The sequence below is a fragment of the Oryzias latipes genome, chromosome 4 (assembly GCF_053564925.1).
Source record: "Oryzias latipes strain Hd-rR chromosome 4, Olatipes_Hd-rR_3.1".
Classification (NCBI taxonomy): Eukaryota; Metazoa; Chordata; class Actinopteri; order Beloniformes; family Adrianichthyidae; genus Oryzias; species Oryzias latipes.
Genome location: NC_136240.1, coordinates 30,400,166 through 30,420,733, shown reverse-complemented (window position 1 = coordinate 30,420,733; position 20,568 = coordinate 30,400,166). Strand labels below are relative to the sequence as shown.

The window sequence follows — 20,568 nt, the reverse complement described above, 5'->3', positions numbered from 1 at the left end:
TATTTATATTTATATTATAGTTTATATATATATATATATCGCAAAAAAAAAAGAAATAATAAAACACCGTCATGATCTACTTGCATTTAATACTCCCGCCAGAAGGTGGCGGTAATGAGCAAAATGTCCTGTCTATTGACAGTCACTTAAAAGCAAAAGAATGTTTCTGGCGGAAGGGAACCAAGTCCCGCCAATTCCGACTCAGGAGCGCGAGGTTCACAGTAGGGCGAAATCAAGGCAGCACACAGGGACGCCGCGAAACTAGAAGATATGTTTTATTTTAAATAAAGTAGAAAGTACGTTGCGTTCAAATAGATATTATACTCTTACTGGAGCGAGTTCTTTATCATTTGGGGTTAAAGTTGAGTGTTGAAGTGCGCCGGAGCGACCCTTGACCGGCTCTGTGGTTGGGATGTTGGCGGCGGAAACCCCATCAGTGGACGGACATTTGGCAGCATCGACTCCACGCAAAGGAGGTAATGCCGTCTCTGTTAGCTAACCAACAGTTTTCACGTTTACGCGAGTGTGCTTTGTGGAGTGTGTCGTGCTCTGAACACTAATATAAATGCAACTTTTGTGTGTTAGGAGCAACTTTTTTTCCAACAAACAAACAAACACATTACCCACTTTTTAATAGACCCTGGTACATTATAAAATTGAAGATACATGAAAATTATCAGTACTACTTGTATATATATGTTGTTTGCTACATGTTAGTCGCGTGAGCACAATGGCATGCCAGTTTCCTAAACCTAGCTGAGAAGCTAGCCTAGTCCCATCACGTACTGAGTTCATGTTTGTTCCTATGGCGAAAGTTTGGTCGTAAGTTGTAAAATGCGTTGTCGGCTTGACAGTTCCATAAGTGCATCGTTTGCAACCTTTGTCCTGTCAAATGAAGTTGGAGTCGATTTCTATGGTTGTTATGAAGTAAAGGGAAGCTGCTGCTTTTTTTTTTTTACTGGCTGACAGACCCGACCGGGTCGCCCCGCGGACTCAGGCCTTTAGCAGCCCTGCAGCCGTTGGCGGGAGAGCAAACTAAACTCAGCCATTGTATGATACAAAGTTCACACACAACTATTGTCAACAATTTGTTGCATGTTCTGTAGTACAATGTCATTTTAAAAGTACTGTGATAATAAATCAGCACTTGTTGTGCTGCAGTTGCATTATGACTGTTGTTACCTTCTATAAACAAACCATCCTAAAACAAACAACAACAATAGGGGTTTGATTGACTTTATATTTTTAGGATTTTTAACTTTTTGTCAGTAACAATATTTATTATGTCTCTTCACATACCTATTGAATATGTATACATAGTGAATATGTATGTGAAGAGCTGCTTTAGTGCTGGCCATATCCATATATTTGCTGTATTCCCCTCAGTTTTCTTGCAAATGTTCTTTTTTTGATTCTGTTTTTGTTTCCTTTTCAGGCATGGACTGCAAATCAAATAATAATGCTAATAAGAAATTAATTCAAGGTCAGTACACGTTTTTATTACACACATTTATGTGTATCTGTACTAAGCAAAGAAAAGGTCATGAGGAATAGTTAAAGAATAGTTGAATTTATCTCACACATTAAAGTCACTTGCTTTTGATTTACATGATAAATAAACACAAACACATATAAATCTCTCTCTCTCTATTTATATATATGTATGTTAAAGTTCCACGCTCCAATGATCTTTTGATCTATTGTAAAAGTGTTCCAATCTTCTTTTAATTATTATTGTGCAGTTTTTAGCCAAAATAATAAAAAAGAAAAAAAATCTGGGACATAGTTTGTGCAGTGTGGCATGAGTTTGTTAAATATGCGCCTCTAAATTGTGGGCGGGACTGTTGGCGTGAAGTAAGCCCGCCCCCACTTTCTGTCATCCATCTGTGTTTATGCTCTCTGGCTAGCTTACAGCCCCCCACAACCCCAACTAAAATTAGCGGTGCAACAAAAATGTCGAGCAAAATCAGATTCGCCCAGCCGTACAGTTTTGAACCAGATTCCAGCTAAGACGTGGAAAATGAAGATGCATCAGAATGGAGCAAAACAAGGAGCCTATGGCTTCCCGTTGTAGGTTCTACGTCCAGAACTACAAGCTTTTTCAAACAGCGACTGTCCGTCTGCTCCTCATTCACAACAATATAAAATAAATATACGTCCTCCATCATGTCAAAAATGCCACAAGAACATGTTGAAAACACAATTTTCATCAGAGTGAGTCTGTAAGTCCATAAATAATTTTGGTTTTATATTTATTAATATCTGAAATATTGTTTGCATAACATTTTAATAAAGAAGTGCAGGATATTATGGTTAAATATATATGCTAAGAACAACCTACAGTTATGCAATAAAAAAAGTCATGGATGAATGAAGCAATTTTTGATGTTGCCGTATAACATAATCTGCAACGTGACAATACAACTTATAGACGTTCTTGACCCGTAAAACACATAAATATTTATTACTTTTATCAAATACTTAAATAGAATAATCCCTAAATCTGGTGTTTACTCCACACAGCTGTCCTAAATGTCTAATGTTCAATTCTGCTTCCAGCTCGTCTCCCATTCAAGCGCCTTAACACTGAACCCAAGGAGAACCAGCCGCCAAAGCGCCCCTGTGCCCACGCCTGCCCTCAACCCGGAGACTCAGACGGACACAATGAAAACGAGTCCACACCTTTATCTGAGCGGAGCGGGCCGCCTTTAGTCAACGGTCGGGGTCCGATTGACGGCTTCTTTAGCCGCCGGCACCCTCCGCCCTCTGATCTAAAGATGATCATTGACTTAACCGTGGACAAGTCATCGTCCCCCGTCAAAGGCTTTCCCTCCCCTGCATCTGCTTGTCGTCCAGCAAAGAGCAAACTTTGTTCCAAGGATAAACCAGCGTTTTCTGGCCAACCCCCCAACGTTGAGGAGACTTTGAAACCATGCAGCTCAGACTCTGTAATAATTAGTGATGATGAAGCAGATGAGTTGGAAGCGGAAGATCCTCCAGTTTCTACATCACAACTTGACACAACACAGGACTCTCACAGTGAGCCGGAGGAGCAGAATGAGTCAGGGAATGTCTCAAGTTGTGAAAACAGGTCGGCTTCTCCTGGCAGCCCGCTGTCTGAAAGCTCTCCAGAGAGCAGAAAAGCTGGTGACCCCACACCCACCAGAACAGCTAAGGTATGCGGGTATCTGTTCAGGGGCTTTTATCAGACTAATGCTGGACTTCAAGGTGTTATTGAATGAAAAGCATATTAATACACCTACAGGTATTTTCAAAAAATACATGTACTGATGCAATGTTGTCTCTAAATCTTTCTAATGTAGTTCTTAACAGGAGGACATCACATGTCTTGCTTTTGTCACTATTTTATAGGAGATGCAAAGCCCCCCGACCCCAAAAAACACAAAAAGACGCTCTTTGAAGGTGAGACTTGCATCGTACAACCAGTCCAATAATTTTTGAAGCATTTTTAAACCCTTATATTTTTCTTGTTGGAATTTCACAACGTAATCCGCCTCATTAGTAAATATTTTTTAAATATAATGTGAATTTAGGGTTTGCAGGAACATGATGAAAAGCTCCGACTGCGACAGGAGAAGGAGCGGCAGAAAGAAGAGGCCAAAGCGGAAAAGCAAAAGAAAAAGGAGGAGGCCCGCAAGCTGAAGGAGGAACGAGAAAAGGAGAAACGCGAGAGAAAAGAAAAGGATGAGCGTGAAAAACGTGAGAAAAAGGAAAAAGAAGAGAAAGAAAAGGCAGAAAGGGTAAAAGCAAAAGAAGAGCTGCGGAAGTCTAAGATAGAGTGAGTAATGTCCTGTTTGAGAAAATGTTTCCCTGGTCACCCAAATGTTTGCTCAAACGTAAACCAAAGAAGACCATTGATGGAAACAAATGTTAATGTTTTTCAGAGCAAAACTTGAAGAAAAACGAAAGAGAGAAGAAGAAAAACGAATTAAGGAGGAGGAGAAACGGTTGAAAGAAGAGAAGGATGTACGTTTGTTCATATTGTTTTTGTTTTTAATAAGGCAGTAAAATCTAGATTTGAAGTCCTGTTTAAAATGGGTTTTAAAATGAGCTTTTGATCCTTTTTGCAGCGTCTGAAAGCGGAAAAAGCAGAAATAACACGGTTTCTACAGAAATCCAAAACACAGCAGGTTCCCAAGGTTTGTCGATGTTCACTTTGTCACGTTTTACACTCCAGACTTTTCGGTTTTTGTTTAAAAAAAAGACGTTTTCTTCTGAAAAGGAAGTTGTATTTTGCGTCATAGTTGTTCTGTTTCTAGAGAGACAGTTCTGTGTAGGTCTGGAAATCTGTCTCATGAAATATTTATAGGTTGTGTCTCCATGTTTCTCCTTATCTGCTGCATCAATAAAAATCAATGTCTTGTTTCTCTGCACTTACAGACTCTTGCAGCAGCATGTGGGAAGTTTGCTCCATTCGAGATCAAAGAAAACATGGCTCTGGCGCCGTTGACCCGTGTTCAGTGCAAGGACTCTGTTCTGGAGGAGCTGGACCACTGTTTATTGAATCCTGTTGAAAAGGCAAACGCACTAAAGGACTGGATCGGGAGAAAACCACGGCAATCGGGAGCCACCAAACCCAGACGGACAGACTCACTCAGGTAAAACTAAAATGAAGAAATGCATTCATTTCAATGTCAGTACAATATTTTTAGAATATCAGCAAAATGAAACCTTTTGACCTCAATTATTTAGACGTTCATCACAACAAATTTATATGTATAAGACTTTGTTTTGATTTTGTAATCTTAGAATTTGAATTTAGTTTTACTCCATACATTTAATGAAACCCTCAGAATATGAGACTGAATCAGAAATGCGTATATATATCGATATAGAGGTGTAATGATTCATTTGAACAACAATTCATGTCATTATTTGTTATTAAAAAAATACATTCAAACACATTTTCTTACTTGTTCAAATGCAATGCATTGTGGTCTATTTTTTACCAATCTAGTGAGCATCAATGCACGCATTTCTAGGGCACTCGATGTAAAAATTGTAATTTGGACAGCACTACAAAATGGCCAATGCACTATATAGTGCTCTATGTAGTGAGTAGTGAAGGAATTCAGACATACAGCTGAAGTGTTTCAACACATTGACATTAAAGTAAAATAACCCAATTGTACCTCAATCCAAATGGTATTTTCCAATAGCAATTATAATCAATTTATTTCATTTCAAGCCAGCTTTATACTGGTATAGATCGATTTGACTCAGACAGATCGATCTGCTTCGATCTCAGAATATAAAGTGATTTAGCCGATCAAACGTTATACCCATAAGGGTTTAAATTTAAACTGAAATTCTTAGAAGATACATTTTAAATGGTCATTTATTGAACATATAATATATAACGGTAACAAAAACCAAAAACATTGCAAGTATTTTGAAGGTCATTGCTCCAGCAAGTATGTTCTATTAGTGTGTCTCCATTATCCTGCAAACTTCGTCTTTAATTATAAAAAATGCGAAAGTTACTAATAATATTGTTTGTATTGTGTGCAGTTATTTTCAGGACACAAAAAGCGGTTTTCTGGTTCCGTAAACACAAATTTGAAGCAAAACACATGACAATGTGAAACCAAATGCTGTGTAGCTGTATTTTTGGGATTGAAATCCAACTTTATAATGTAATTACCGTAAATTCCGGACTACAAAGCGCACCCGATTACAAGCCGCACCCACCCATATTCACGTGTTTGACTGCTTTTATACATACACAAGCCGCATCAGAGTACAAGCCGCGCATGTGATAGCCGATATTGTCATCCTGACAGATCACGCCCAGCATCCCAGAGTGAGTGCAATTCATTAGCACATTGTGGGTGGTGCCAATTTTGCCTCTGAGTCACGTATTTGAGTGTATCGACATCTGACAAACAGCATGGACCTATATTCTGTTCACAAGTTCCTCAGTTATGGTGTTTTTATTTCATTTTTTTTTTACTTATTGACAATCTAGGTATCATACATAAAATTACAAACAGTAACCATATAATCAACATTACATCCCTCAGTTATAATGAGGAAATTTACATCCGCGATTCCACATTTCCCATGAGTCTTAGGGGCTAAAGGCGGGGCCAACGCCCGGCTCGCCATTCTGTTGTACGTGTTTAAGAATTAGCAAGTAGCAGCAGTGCATGGAGGGGTGAACGGGAAAAGCTCTCCTTCCGCTTGTGTCGCAGCAGCGTTATGGGAGTAACAGGACTGGTTAGAAAACACAACGGTAAAATAAAGCAGCGGCGACTGAAAAGCGCGCGCCTCAGTGCGGCGCGTGCGTCAGAATTCAGAAGCCTCTGCGCTCCGCTCCCGCCCCGCGCGCTCCTTGTCTCCCCTTCCTATCTACTCCGACACCTCTGGCCAGGGCAGCTTCAAGGAGGAGCACTTCGTCCCCGTTGCGCCGGTGGATGGAGCAAATCGTTTCTGTGCAAAGCAATCGGACTTAAAACTGTACGTTTTGTGTATGAGGGGCGGGTGCGTTGTTACGTGTGGGAGCCATCAGACTGCCATCGGCCCCGCAGCTCAATCAGCAGGAGAAGATGTCTCCAGCTCACACGGAGGCTGTGAGTTTTTCAAAGCAAAATTCCGCTTTTACGTTTTCCTTAGAAACCGTAAATGGAGTGTACATTCACTCCATGCGCTGTTCTCTCCGTCACGCAGCAAACCGGCTTTTCCAAACCCGTTGGTGACGGTGGACTTTTTTACGCTGCTTTTAACGATTGCTTTTAACTTGAAAGCTTCATCATAATGTAGCGGCGATCACGTGCACGTTGGGTCTAATGGCCCCAAAGGATTCTGGGATGCGGCCGGGCATGCGTGTTTCGTTTTGTTGAACCATGACTGAAGTGTCTAAGACCTGAAGTCAAGTCCATGCTGTTTGGCTGCTTAGAGGTGTGTTGAATAAAAATGCCTCGTGCTTGGTGTTAGATAGAGAATTCAAACTATTCACTGAGTTCGAAAATACGTACATGGCAGCCGCTAATTAAATCCATAAATTAGCCGCGTCACTGAAAAAGCCGCAGGGCTGTAAGCGCAGGAAAAAAGTAGCGGCTTGTAGTCCGGAAATTACGGTACTCTGTTTTTATTTATTCCCCGCTACCTTTTAACCCTTTCACATTGACCTGTTCCCTCAGTGACTGTATAGTTGCCGAAGGGGCAAAACCAGATGGAGTACCGGATCGCAAACGCTACGGACCCATGAAACTGCTGCAGTTCCATGAGAACTACCGTCCAGCGTACTGGGGCACCTGGAGTAAAAAGACTTCAAGTATTTCCCCTCGCTGCCCCTTCAAACAAGACAAGGTAAACTACCGTTAGTTTTCTAAAATCAGCTTTTATAGTAGAAAAACTACAAACTGTTCAAAAAGTGTGACGCTAGATTTAATGTTACATTCATTAAAAAAATTTTTTTTTTTTGGAATCATTTGGATCGTTTTTTTTCTTTCTTTTTTTCTCTCTTTTTCCCCCTCTTTTTTTGTCTTTTCCTAGGATTGTTATTAATATTACTATTATTTTAGGATGGCAATTTGAGAACTGCTTGTTTTAGATGGGTTTTCAGGCACGTCTTTGCTTTTCCATCGCATTTAAATTTGAATCCGTTTATGGAAAATTACCCTATTACCCTAAGAATTTAGATTGTAAATAAATGTGTTGTCTTTGCACAGGATTTGCTTGACTATGAGGTGGACAGTGATGAAGAATGGGAGGAAGAGGAACCAGGAGAGTCCCTGTCTCACAGTGAAGGGGTAAGATTTATTAAATCCCAACAATTTTTGCCTGTTTTCAACTTTTCTCCACATTATTTTATAATAACATTTTCCTCTCACCTAAACTTCCATGTTTGTTGTTTTCTCTCAAGTTTTTGCATCGTTAAACCTCTTTTGATATTTTTGGGATGGGGGTGACTTATTAGAATGTAAATCGTGTTTCTTATCATATTGCCTTTTTGTTCTTGCGTACCTTTTTAGGGTAACTTTTTAAAACTTTATTACAAACTTTTTGTTGTTTTGAAAACTATTGACATTTGACGTTTGCCACTCCTCCTCCAATAAAATCTCTCCTGGAATTTTAGGTTCCAAAAGCGTGAGGTTTAAAATGGTTACTTTTATTGGAAATACCATAAATGGCCACAACTTATACCATTGCTTGTGTAAGAGAAGACGGATCCTGCGTGACGTCTCCCAAAGGAAATGTCTTACTTCTGGCTCAAACAGAGTGAAGCCAATGCGGTCTCCATTTTTCTGTGATGCGGAGCTAGCCATTTTGGAGCCAGACAACAGTAGCTTGGTTTCCATTACACATGTGCAAAACTATCGAAATTCAAAAAAAATGTTTAATACTGAAATAGAAACTGTTTCCTTTGAAACATAATCGTGTGAATAAATGCGAACCAACTCATTCAAAAAAATGGTGACAATGATTTACAGCAGATATGTTCAAATTTCTGCCGCAGCACTAGCGCTCATCATCATCTATCACAGGAGATGTTGGTGTCTCATTCAGGCCGTGGCGCTGCAACCTCCTTACATGTTGCCGTGGCTACGAATGAAGCGATTTTTGGGAAATATTTTCCCTGATTTTTCAGAGGAGCTGTGGATCCAACAATTCTTCATGACACGTTCAACTTTTGATGAGCCGTGAGACCTCTAGGTGGCGTCTGCTGTGCTGTGTCCAAGGCAGCCCATTCCTACCAAGAAACCATTGATTTGATTTCCTTGCACGCTTTAAAGAAGTTCAACCTGTTGTTCTAATGTCAAAATAAAGCCTCATTCAGCTTTAAAGGGCAGTAAAACAAAAATAGAAATGATGACATAACAGTAAAGCATAAAAACAAACTCGATCAGCACAAAACAACAGACATTAAAGGGTTTTTTACACAGTCCTAAGGACAACATGTTTATTATTGGCTTATTGATTATATAATGGTGGTTAAAGGCATTTATCGTTACAATACATATTAAATAAATTTTGGTGAATTTAAAAAGTACTAGCATTATTTATTCAGTGATTTCATTTCATCTTTTGCAGGAAGATGAAGAGGAAGGAGGAGAAGATGACGATGATGATGACGGCTTCTTTGTTCCTCATGGCTACCTCTCAGAAGATGAAGGGGCCTTAGAGGAGGTATTGGATGTTTTTTTAACACTAAACGTTTGCCACTCAGGTTGATTTTGTTAAGTCAAACTTAAAAGGCTCAGTCAGTTTTAGGACCGTCAGGTTCTGAAGTTTATTTTACAAGAATGAGCATTTACTAAAGCTTCAATGACGCTATTGATGCAGAAGAGGGAAAATTACTTTCAGGAGAGTATAGAAGTTCTGCAGGTTGTCTGTTTAGGTCATTTTTAAGGTTTCCTAATGCTAACTTCTAACAGTAGGGGCTATTTTGGTCCATTCTTCCATGCAGATCTTCTCAAGAGCTCTGATGTTTTGGGACAGGCTTAAGACTGGCTAGGACTTGGAAGTGCTTATCCACTCCTTTGTTGCCCGGGCAATGTGTTTGGGATCATTGTCATGCTGGGAGATTCAGCCACGTTTCATCCTCAATGTTCTCATTGGCGGAAGAGGGTTTTTTCCCAAAATCTCAATGAATGAATTAAATAACATGTTATTTACCTGGATTCTTCTTTACATTCTGTCTCACAGTTAAAGTGTATCTTTGAACATTACAGACCAAACTTATCTTATTAGTAGGACAACTTGCAGAATCATGACTGATGCTTTGGGGCGGCCGTGGTGCAGCGGTAGGGCGGTCGACCCAGGTTCGATTCCCGCCTTGCACACCCATGGGCAAGACACTGAACCCCACCTTGCCACTGGTGGTAGGCGGGCGCCTGTGCTCAGCAGCGGAGCCGCCACCAGTGTGTGAATGTGTGTGTGAATGGGACTGTGACTGTAAAGCGCCTTGGGCCTTGTAGGTAGAAAAGCGCTATATAAGTATACGCCATTTACTTTTTCACCCAACTGTACAAAATACACATTTTTTTCAAAAGCGCACACATTTTGGCTGCAATGAGGGGCAATGTGCGGTTGTTATGTCAAACATGGTTAATCTATGTCTGGTCTTTTTAGGATTTTCCTTTTGCTTTTTTCCATTAATCACTTTAAACAAATGTGAAACTTTTCAGGAGGGTGGTGACCTGGAAAAACAGAAACTGCGTCAGAAGCTCAAAGCTAGAGAGTGGGATGAACTGATGTCCAGCAAAAAGAAGATGAAGGTGCTGGAGCCTGTGGTCAGAGGCTGTGTCTGGGAGGGAGACGGAGATGGTCTGGAGAGCTTCCAGTGTTATGCTGTGTGTTTGTTTGAGCCTCTGCCAAAAACGGACACCAGTCCAAGTCCAGAGGAGCTGTCGCAGAGGGTTCAGAGGGAAGATCACTGTAAGTACTTCATAACGCCCAGAGATTTATGCTCATGTGCTCCATTGTGGGTCTCTACAGGCCTTTTGTTGGCATGACGATCGCAGTTGTAGCTTTGTTTGGTGGCCCTTATGAAGAACAACAAACTTTGAGATGAAACGTTTGTTTAAATTCAGTTATAGCTGAAATTTGTTTAAAGTCTGATGACTTTAGAGAATAGTCTGAAAGATCGTTATAGACACAATTAACAAACAGCGTGACCTTTTTTATTTTGATCTTTAACTTTTTTACAACGGTCTTTTAGCTCCAGTCTTTTGACTACCGTAACCCTTCGACCATTTACGCAGTTAACGTAATTCCAGCAAATTCTGAGGCAGAGAAAAGTAGCTTTGCACTGATGAGCAACACTTGACAGTAGTAAAGTCCATCCGTCCATCTCCTCCGCTCATCCTGGACCGGGTTGCTGGGCAGAAGTCGATGCAAAGATGCCCAGGCTTCCCTCTCCCCGTCCACTTCCTTCAGCTCTTCAGGCAATCCCAGGCCAGCTGAGAGACTTGCAAAGTGCACTACCTCTGAAGTGTTCGGCAGAAATAAGCGGATCCTGCAGCATAGAAAAGCAGCTGCCAGTATGAAAAGCAGCTCTTCTTTAATTAGAATCACCTGGATGGTGTTGATCGCATAAACAGTTGAAGTTACGATGTGTCAAAGATCGTGTTATTGAGGCGTCATCTCTAAAACTAAAATGGTCCAATACTCACTCGTCTCATGTTTACATCTTTCCAACAGTGCTTGGTCAGCTGCTGCCGCTGCTGCATGGCAATGTCAACAGCAGCAAAGTGATCATCACCGAGTTTCAGGAGTTTTACCGTCAAAGCTCCTCAGCATCATCACCGGATTCAGTCACACCTCAGAGCCAAACAGACAACATTCCCACCAGGTAACAAAGCTGTGTTTGCCTGTAGCACCATATAAACCGGGGGGGGGTTTATCTCACGGGCCACATTGGGTTCTAAAATTGGACAGAATGGCCGGACCATGAGCAGATGCGTGGAGTGAGAATGACATAACATGGAATGTAGATGAAAGCATTTGGATTGAAAATTATATTCAAAAACAGAATATTCTAGAGATTTTAGTTAAAACTTTGGTTCTCATTTTAGATCTATTTTTTATTGTGAAGCCCTTTGCTACCTTCAAGAAGTTGTAAAATGCTGTATGAATAAAGTTTCATTCGTTCATGATCCGTTTCATAAAATAACATTATTTATGAAATAAAGCAAGGACCAAATAACACCATGATTTTCAAAGCCAAATTTTAGAAAAAATATACTGATACATTTAAAAAAATAATGAAAACAATAAGGAAAAAGCATATTTCTGTCTTCTGCTGCAGCTACGCATATTTCTGCGTTACCGTTTCACCAGTATAGAGTTTCCTCGTTTATTGCGGGAGTTGCACTCTAAAATTAACCCTGATTGGTGAAATCCACGGAGTCTGATTACAGATGTTTATGGCAGTAAAACTCCTCACTGCCCACGTTCTACACTTTTCTCAGACAGACATGAAAATTTTCACACTTAAATTCTCAAACCTTCATAGAAATTAGGTCCAGGATCTTGAAATGAAAACAAAGATCTGATCTGTGATCGATCGCAGATTGCTGTAGATCTGAAGAGCTCTGTGTTTCTGTACAGGAGACACGGAGGAGATTGATTGACAGGGTCTCCAGCCAATCAGGGCCCAGAACAGGGTGCGCCGTTTAAAAAAACAACATGCTCTAATAGAACGAGCTAAACCCTGAACGATGAACTGCGACGCAGAAAGGGAAGACTGTCTTCTGTTCTGTTTGACAGAGACTTTTAGAGGGTTTCAGATCGGGACACAGACTGCAGAAGGTTGGAAGAAAATGTCACGTCTTGATCGTGTGGCCAGATTAGAACAAAACAAAACATGGGTCTCTGATATTGTTCAGTGGGCCGGACCAAACATGGAGGTGGGCCGGATCCAGCCCGCGGGCCGTAGTTTGCCCACCCCTGATATAAAGCCACATTTGATGGATGTCTGTTCCTTTCCTCTTTGATCAGAATACAGCTGAAACGTCTCATCAGGAGCAACGCGGTCTATGAGAAGCGTTCAAACTTTCGGCGCTGCTGCTGGTATGTGCACGCTGAGGTTCTGTCCCGCTACGGTCAGGAGGCTCTGCCGGTTCCCTGCCACTGGACCTACCTCACCACAGGAGCTCGAGAGGAGTCCCGTGAGGAAAACCTGCCTCCTGCAAACCCTCAGGGGAATCCTCCCACTACACCTTCCATGCCTTCCTCCTCCAGCAAGAGGAAGAGTACAGGCAGCCTGTCCATAACAAAGTTTATGAAGAGGCGTTCTGAACCGCGGCAGGTAGTCACCGATCACCCCTTCCAGTTTTTATGTTGGATTTGTTTTTCTGGGAAGTCTTCTGGTCGCTGGATGAAGAACATCGTCTCTGACTGCAGCTCTTTTCTCCTTCAGACTGAAGCAACAGAGGCTGACGGTTTCCAGGCTGACACTGAGGATGATGAGGACGACTGCATCATCGTTTCTACTCAGAACGGTCAGCTAACATAGAACAGATGGTTGCTTTAACACACTTGTCATTTTTACTCATGATTGAGGGGTGAAACACACCGTTCTGGTAAATGCTAGAACAGCTGGTCCTCTTCAGCCTTTCATGTTCTGCAAAGATTTTAATAGTTAAGTAAAAAAAAAAAATTGTTTTTAGGTCCCAACCAAGACAGCCCCCCCAGTGAGACGGACAATCCCATGGAGGTCACCCCCTCTGATTCCTCTTCTCTCCATGATAACAACATCTGAAGACTGGACCGACTGCTGCCCCCATCCAAACCACGGGTTTAGAACTCTGTCCAAGACGGGTCGTGTCTCCTGGAAACGTGAAGCAGAAAAAGTTTCAAACATTTTCTAAATTCAGTGGGTTTTGGACGAGCGTCTTTGAGAAGGGAGGAGAGGTTTTGCCGTTGCTTTCTGGAGCGGTCGAGAACAAAAAAAGCATCATATTTTCTTTTTTGCCTAACTGTAAATAGAAATGGTTGAAGAACAGCGCTAAAAATTCATCTGTACATTTACGTGATTTCCTTTGATTCCTTTATTCAGTGTAATCCCTCTCAGATTCCTCACTGGAGTGGTGTGTACAGCTAGATACAGTCTGTTTTTATAAATATGTATTCTATATTTTCTAAGAATACTTGAACGGGATACATTCATTAAGTATAAATAAAAAGTACTGCACCTTTTACATTTCCTCTATCACTCAGTACTAGACAGTAGAGGCTACAACTTCAACCCTGCACTTGACCAGAACCTATAGAGATGAACGGAGGCATTGCTATAATAAAGGTGAATTTAAGCATTATTTGACAGATTGCCGTCCATGCTTATTTAAAAACCTCAAGTAATTGGTGAAACAAGTACATTTCTGTGTTTTAAAAAAAACCTGGCTGCCCCAACTTCATTTTGTGGTGGTTTGATTGTGTTTGTTCCAGTGAGGAGATGAAACGAATCTATTCATCTCAAGAGTATCGGGTCATGTGAGGATACCCCAAACCTAATTGATCGTGTAGCTAAACTTTTTTGCTTACTGCCACTTTAACTTGTGCTATCCTATGGGGTCCAGATGACCCGATCCTTACATTGACGTGTTCTCCCTACCATGACAAAGGTGGAAAGATTTCATGTAATCCATGGACACCAGTGAAGATCACAAATCATTGAAGAAAAAAGGTTCACCGCACTGTCTAGTAGTGGGTCTAGATGACCCACTAGTTAAAGTGCCTAGGATAGCACAAGGGTTACAAGTCTGGAAATGTCCAATTGTTTGACAGACATGACACGTTCACAGGCAGCCGGTAAATTTTGTGTAACGAAACACAAATGCAGTAAAGTAGAACTGCAGAGGTGAAGCTCTTCTACATGTGAGCATGGATGGGAGCAGCCTCTCATTAATGGACTTCAAACTTGTCTTGAACTTGCTTTTGCCAACTCCAGACCACAAATGCTATTTATGTACTTTTAATGTAATCCAATTTCATTTATTTCAAATGTTATTTGTCACATGTCATTGTAGACTAGCAGGAAAAGCGTGAGAATTTGGTTTAAATAACAGACCAGCTAACGACTTTCTGCCAACTTATAAAGTGGGTCATCAAAACATTGATACATTGTTTATTTGAAAACTGTTTCACATGATTTCATTATTCTCCAGAAATCTCGGATGGCAGAAATTCATGCTGCCGATCTGGACAGAAATAAATCACATCCAAACTCAAAGAGCTGATCACAGAAGCAGGCGATGCCGGGTTTAGTTTAACAGTAAAAGCTGTTTAGAACATTTAAATACTCTTTCAAAAGTGCTTCAGGTTGGAAAAGTGGAATAATACTTGGGACATGGTTACAGTCAGTCTCTCTTGCATTAAGATCTACAGCTACCTGCAATGACAGATGCCTTTCTTGGTCTCAGTCTGATGAAGAAAAGCTGTGAGTTTTGCTCACAGCTAAAGTTCCCACAGAAAGGATCTGCTGTACAACAACAAAACAAAGCCAGACGGCTACTGAACAGGAAAAGCAGGAGCTTCCTGACCCAACATACACCCTTAAAAAAGGAAGAAAGTGTTAACAGAGAAGAATTCAGAGACTACCTGACTGCTGGATTTGTTGGTACGAGCACCAAAGGGCTGCTACAAGAGAACATCAACTAAACCGCGTTCACACGCACAATGCAACAAAAATAAGTTGACAGCTTCCTTCAACACAACCTGCTGAGTGTTCATGCTCAGCGAAACAAAGTCGCTCCTCTGTCTTTCTCTGATTCTACCTCAGGTTAGAGTTTACAAAAATACATTTATCACTTTTATCACGGGACACTTTTCCCCCTGGCTGTGCGTGCGTGTGGGAGATGGAGGTAGCAGGGAGGGAGGGATGAGGTCAGGGCTCAGCTCAACGTCCCGATGGTTTCAAGCAGCTGCGGCTTGAGCAGACTCTGGCTCTGTCCGCCTGCAGCTGCGATGTCCGCCTGCACGGCTGCGTCCCACGCAAATGTAATCAGGGCTGCAGGGACCTAGACAGAGAGCAGTTAAACATCACCTGTAATTCTGGAAAAAATAGTTTCTCATCATCTTTGTATGATAGAAAATGTGTAGAAGGTCAAACATTTTTTGGCGCATGTTTACAACAAAAACATTAATAGAAGCTGGGATACAAATAAATTATTGTGTAAATAAAATTTCCGGGTGTTTGCCCCGTTAACTGTAAAACACGTCTGTTTTTCTGGTTTTGATCCATACCATCAGAAAAACTAAAAACTTTCAACTCACCAAGTTAGATTCAGCAAAACTGACTTCTTCAGACTCTTGAAGCTTTTGACCCCCAGGAGCGATGAGTTCAAAGGGCTGCCAGCCGTCCACCAGAGACTCCCGCACAAACTCAAACAGCACAGGGAGGCGGTCCCAAGCATAGAACGTCCCTGCGGAGTCACGGACAGGGCGGTGAAATATTTCTAGAGTATTCCCAAACTTTAAAGTCCCACTCCTATCAGCTTTTGATCTAATGTAAAAGTGGTCTTTTTTTAATTTTTGATTTGATTTGACATGGAATCAAACTTAGGATAATTAGACATAAAATTAAATATTGGTTGAAAGGAAGTGGAAGGAAGTGAATTTATATAATCTGTGTCGTTTTCTAGGACATAGTTTCTGCAGAACGGCAGGGGGCAGGACTGTTAGGGCAGAGTAAGCCTGGTCCCCCCCTTCCCATCATCTAGCTGTTTACGTGCTCCCTCGCTAGCTTACAGTCCCTGATAGTCCCAACTGCCTTTTTTCATCTGCTTCTTATTCATAACAATTTGAATAAAGAAATGTCAGAAATGCAATTTCAAGCTTGATTTTTGCTATACATGTCCTCCATCATAAAAAGAAAATATGATATGAACATGTTAAAATACCAAAAACATTTAATTGGAGTGGGTCTATAAAGATTGAGACATATAACTCAGTCTCTGTTTTATGACGAGTCGACAAAGATCAGTGAGCTTCTACCTTGTAGCAGGTTCCCATCAGGCAACCTGACCCTGAGCAGGGTGTAGTTGTACTTCTTCCTCTCCCTCTGTTCTTCCTTCTCCCTCATGGCTTTGGTGCGCAGCATGGCGTTCTTCTCCACCAATTCACTCCTGAAGAACAAAAATTCAACTCTAATTAATCCGAGTGCTGAGGATTATTTTAGACAGCCTTCAGTACCACATGTTGAAAATGAGGCAAGAAGATCCCTGTCAGGAGGAGGGAAGATTTATTCACAGATGAAACCAAAATGAAGAGATATCTAGTGTTTATGTTAAGTCAGAAGCCAATTTAAAGAGTACTGATTCTGTGATGTCATCCACCTCTGCTGCTGCTCCTTCCTGAGCTCCTCTGCTGTCAGGTTGTAGAACTCAGGCGGCAACTCGAATTGTTGTGCGTGAGGGGAGGGCCGAAAAGCTCGAGGCTGCCGGTCCAACTTTGCTCTGACGGGCTCTCCCCTCTGAAGGCGATCTCGCTGCTCCTTCATCAGCTCCAAGGCATCGGGATTTGCTTCCGGCAACACCAGGAACTCCTCTTCCTCTTCTGACATCCATGACAGACAGACACATGTAAGCAAAAGATAAACTAGCAATAATCTCAGATTCAAAAAAAAATAAGAAGAAGGTAAAATAATTGTCTGGATTATTTTACCTTGTCCATCTACTGGGAGCATAATGCTGATGAAGCCCAGAGCCTGCAGAAACTCTCGACTGCCCTCCACACAACGCACTTTCTCCTGAAAGACAAATAATTCTCATTACTTTGTGTGGGCAGAGCCAAGAGTCAAAGGAAACAGTTTGATCGTCACCTGGAAAACCTTGTTGCTGACTCTGACTTTTCTGTACTTTTCCTCTGTTGGATTTTTGCAAATATTTTCAACATATCTGTAAAAACAAAGAGGTATTTTGGAGTCAGAGACCAAACAGTAGAAATTAATGTTTGAACTGTATTCTAATAGGAAGTTAAATCCTCATGAAGGTGGAGTTTGATTAGTCTAATTAATAGAATCAGCAATGAACGTCTTACTTGCTGATGATTTCCACGGCTGCCTTCACTTTCTCTTTATCTTTGTTAAAGGTGTGCACCATCATGACTGAAGCTTCGACTGGATCTTCCTCAAAGCGCTGTTGGTGTAAAAACAGTCCGTATTTTATCAACAACAGAAGCGGGATTATTTTTGTCTGTTTTCAAATCAACGCATCTCGGGGGGGCGGGGCTAAAAGTGCAGGAGACCCACCATCAGGATCGCCTCTTTGATGTGCACTTCCCTCTCACTCTTGGACAGTGTCGCTCCGGTGAGCGGACAGGTAAAGTAAACACCTGACACTGAGAAGCACGCTGGATCTTTCACCGGCACTTTGGATCCCTGAATAAAAGAAAAAATAAAAAACAGACGGTTTTATTGTTACTTATCTGCTGTTCGATGTCACTGTTCACCATAAACATCAGTAAACTGCAAACCCTCTGCTTCATTGCACTCGTACCTCTGCCGTTGCTGCTTTTTCCTTTTCAGCCACTGCCGCTGCCTCCGCTTCCAGCTCTTTTTTGACTGTAAACATAAACAAATGAACTCACAGGAATACTGCTCTTTCACAGACAGAAAGCTCTCCGGAGATTTGGGTGTGACTGGAAACAGTTGAAGGGGCTGGAAACTACACAGCATCGAAACCACACAAGGTCAGAGGTCACCACCTCTCTCTCTGCTGCCCTTGGTGAAAAACATTTGGTCCGTTTAGACCGTTTAGTCCGCAACCTTCAATTCCATTTGGGAAGGAGCCACAAAAGTCTTATTTCTCCCTTTAGAGGAAAAAAAGCACAGATTTGTATTTTTGTTTCTGTTACGACTATGATAAATATGAATCAACTTTTGTTTTTGGCATGGATAAAACATAAAGATAAACATAAAATAGCCTTTTTTCCCCCAAAATCTGAATAGTTTATGACTTGATTCATAGACCCATGACTTCCCTTCAAAAATAAAAAACACCCCATGCCACAAAGGATCCACTCAGTGCAGCGAATGTAGTGTCATTACTTTATTTTACCATTTGTGTTGCATCTCAGCCAGAAATTCATCAATCTAACAAACTAAATTAGAGCTGATTAAGTGACTCTTCTGTATTTTTTAAACCATGAGATGCATTTAAAATCCCTGAGTTCAAAAACAGACGATCTGCGTTATAATCTGATACATCTTAAGTATGAATTCTGATACTGGCATTATATTGATTTTAAACGTAAAAATCCGTCCGTGTTTTGGTACGAATTTGGTAAACTACAAAGGATTGATGGAGAAACTTGCTTTTTACTTTACAGGTACTGTTTATTCTTATTAACCAGAGAAACACAGTAGAAGGGTAAAACAGCCACACGTAGCCTCAGGTTGCAGACCCCTGGTTTTGTGATCCATTTTCATTTATCGACTGACAAAAAACACTACCTCATCTTTAAAAAAATGAATTTATATTATTTTACATTTCTATTGTCATATGTAACCAATCTGTCACTACTTTAGTGATTAAACGAGTCACCAGAAGCTGATTAAACTTATATGATTTAGATCATCATCACCTTCAACACCGTATCAGGTCAGTTCACACCCCCTCAGTTTGGTCTACAAAAGGATCCTCCTTAATATCCATTTTTTGGTCGACAGGATAACAACATCGATGTAATCCAAGTCTGCATGCCATGTCAACCCCCAGAAGACAGCCATCTTCGGGTGGGCTCGTGCAGCCCCCCGTCTCTCACCCTGGATCCTGATCGCGTCCTGGGAGGTGTGCACCTTGGGGCGCTGCTGGTGCTCGATCCTGGCCAGGGCGGCGGCTCCGGCCATCTGCGCTCCTTCGCTGGGAGGACGGCGGTTTTGCCGGGAGTTGCAGTCGCTCCGGGCGGGCTTGGAGTTGGAGCTGAACGGTTTAGTGATGAGAGAAACACGTAAGGATCACAACCACAGGAAGGTTCCGGTATTTAGTAAATGTTATCAGCTTCCGGCAGATGATCCGGAGCTCCGCTCTTTTATTTTTTTAGATAGTTTGCACACGTAATGTAATTTTACCAAATTAGGGGAGGGGTGTCACAAAAGCCGGAATTCTCTTGAAATAATCAGCCGATGGATTTAGTCGGCTACAGTACAATGCTTATCGATCTGTGAGGTGTTCAAATCGATCGACTGTCGATGGGAGGGGATCAGACAGAAACCATGCTTGCACTGTTTTACAATGATCCCTGTTAAGATAGTTAGATTACTTTTAATTAGCCTAGTGACGTTTTTCTAAGCGCCCAGTTTACCTTGAGTCCTCGGTTAGCTTCTTTCCGGGTCCAGCTGATTTAAACTTCACGTCCTTTTTTAAGTCTTCAAAAAACTTCTTCATTTTTGTTTAGCTGTCGTGGGGGGAAAAAAACGAAAAAACGACAACCACTGACTTAGCTAAGGTGCACGTCTAACAGAACCAAAACATAACAGAAGAGGAAACCACTTCCGCCCAGCAAACGCAAGTGTCGCCTTCGTGTGGCTGTAATTGGAACTTCATGTGCAAACGTTTATTTCACATATTCTAAAGTAACTTTTCGGGGAACTATAAAGGTGAAATGTAAAGGTTTAAATATACATTTTTTTGCAAGAATGTTTGTTTATTCAACTATTTATTTTTTCAGATAAGCATCCTACAAGGAAGATGTATTTATTCAAAAAAAATTTCTTTTAACAAACTTTGAATGACCCTTGTCTGACACTCATTCCATACCCATAATAACTTTCATTAAACCAACCTATTGGTTTATAGTCTCAATAGGGGATTTTTTTTGATTATGTTATTTGATTCATTGAAAGTACTTGGCCAAGTCCTGACGTGCTTAAAACAGGACACCATGGCCTTTCCATTGATGTCTTCTGTGTTTAGGTGGGATGACGGGGAAATTTGACTTTTTGGAGAGACAAAATGGAGACTACAGAGGACATAGATAATGATCTGGTTCTCAGGAGGATATAATCTAACTCTTAATTTGTTTTTTAATGTTTTCCAGCATTTTTTTCTATTTTTCTTGGAAAGTAAAAGTCATTTCCTAGCTGGGGGTGATCCCATG

General features: G+C 41.2%; 2 protein-coding genes across 2 annotated transcripts; one reads left to right on the top strand and one right to left on the bottom strand.

Moving 5' to 3' along the window:
- The first annotated feature begins 174 nt into the window (after window positions 1-174).
- On the top strand, window positions 175-13,787 carry chaf1a (chromatin assembly factor 1, subunit A (p150)). The gene is made up of 16 exons (XM_004068197.5): window positions 175-476; window positions 1,436-1,483; window positions 2,560-3,176; window positions 3,373-3,423; window positions 3,555-3,799; window positions 3,906-3,987; window positions 4,092-4,160; window positions 4,402-4,619; window positions 7,164-7,332; window positions 7,695-7,775; window positions 9,058-9,153; window positions 10,155-10,404; window positions 11,170-11,320; window positions 12,469-12,778; window positions 12,890-12,971; window positions 13,140-13,787. Exons 1-16 carry the CDS (start codon window positions 413-415, stop codon window positions 13,229-13,231), a joined length of 2,625 nt encoding a protein of 874 aa, XP_004068245.1. The 5' UTR covers window positions 175-412; the 3' UTR covers window positions 13,232-13,787.
- Window positions 13,788-14,580: 793 nt separating this feature from the next.
- ubxn6 (UBX domain protein 6) lies at window positions 14,581-20,017 on the bottom strand. Its single transcript, XM_004068196.5, has 11 exons — window positions 19,774-20,017; window positions 19,234-19,391; window positions 17,967-18,031; window positions 17,720-17,848; window positions 17,509-17,606; window positions 17,291-17,366; window positions 17,134-17,218; window positions 16,806-17,025; window positions 16,465-16,595; window positions 15,745-15,893; window positions 14,581-15,488 (listed from the first exon to the last, which is right to left on the bottom strand). Exons 1-11 carry the CDS (start codon window positions 19,854-19,856, stop codon window positions 15,363-15,365), a joined length of 1,320 nt encoding a protein of 439 aa, XP_004068244.1. The 5' UTR covers window positions 19,857-20,017; the 3' UTR covers window positions 14,581-15,362.
- Window positions 20,018-20,568: the final 551 nt, after the last annotated feature.

Bases quoted from the DNA above. Each gene is read 5' to 3' on its own strand.
- ubxn6 (XM_004068196.5), bottom strand. From the start codon at position 19,856: ATGAAGAAGTTTTTTGAAGACTTAAAAAAGGACGTGAAGTTTAAATCA. The intron at 17,219-17,290 runs GTGACGATCAAA...TTTGTCTTTCAG, and splicing joins TCAGCAACAAGGTTTTCCAG to GAGAAAGTGCGTTGTGTGGA. The intron at 17,026-17,133 runs GTAAAATAATCC...CATGGATGTCAG, and splicing joins GCTCCCAGTAGATGGACAAG to AAGAGGAAGAGGAGTTCCTG.
- chaf1a (XM_004068197.5), top strand. From the start codon at position 413: ATGTTGGCGGCGGAAACCCCATCAGTGGACGGACATTTGGCAGCATCG. The intron at 3,424-3,554 runs GTGAGACTTGCA...ATGTGAATTTAG, and splicing joins CAAAAAGACGCTCTTTGAAG to GGTTTGCAGGAACATGATGA. The intron at 3,988-4,091 runs GTACGTTTGTTC...TCCTTTTTGCAG, and splicing joins GGTTGAAAGAAGAGAAGGAT to CGTCTGAAAGCGGAAAAAGC.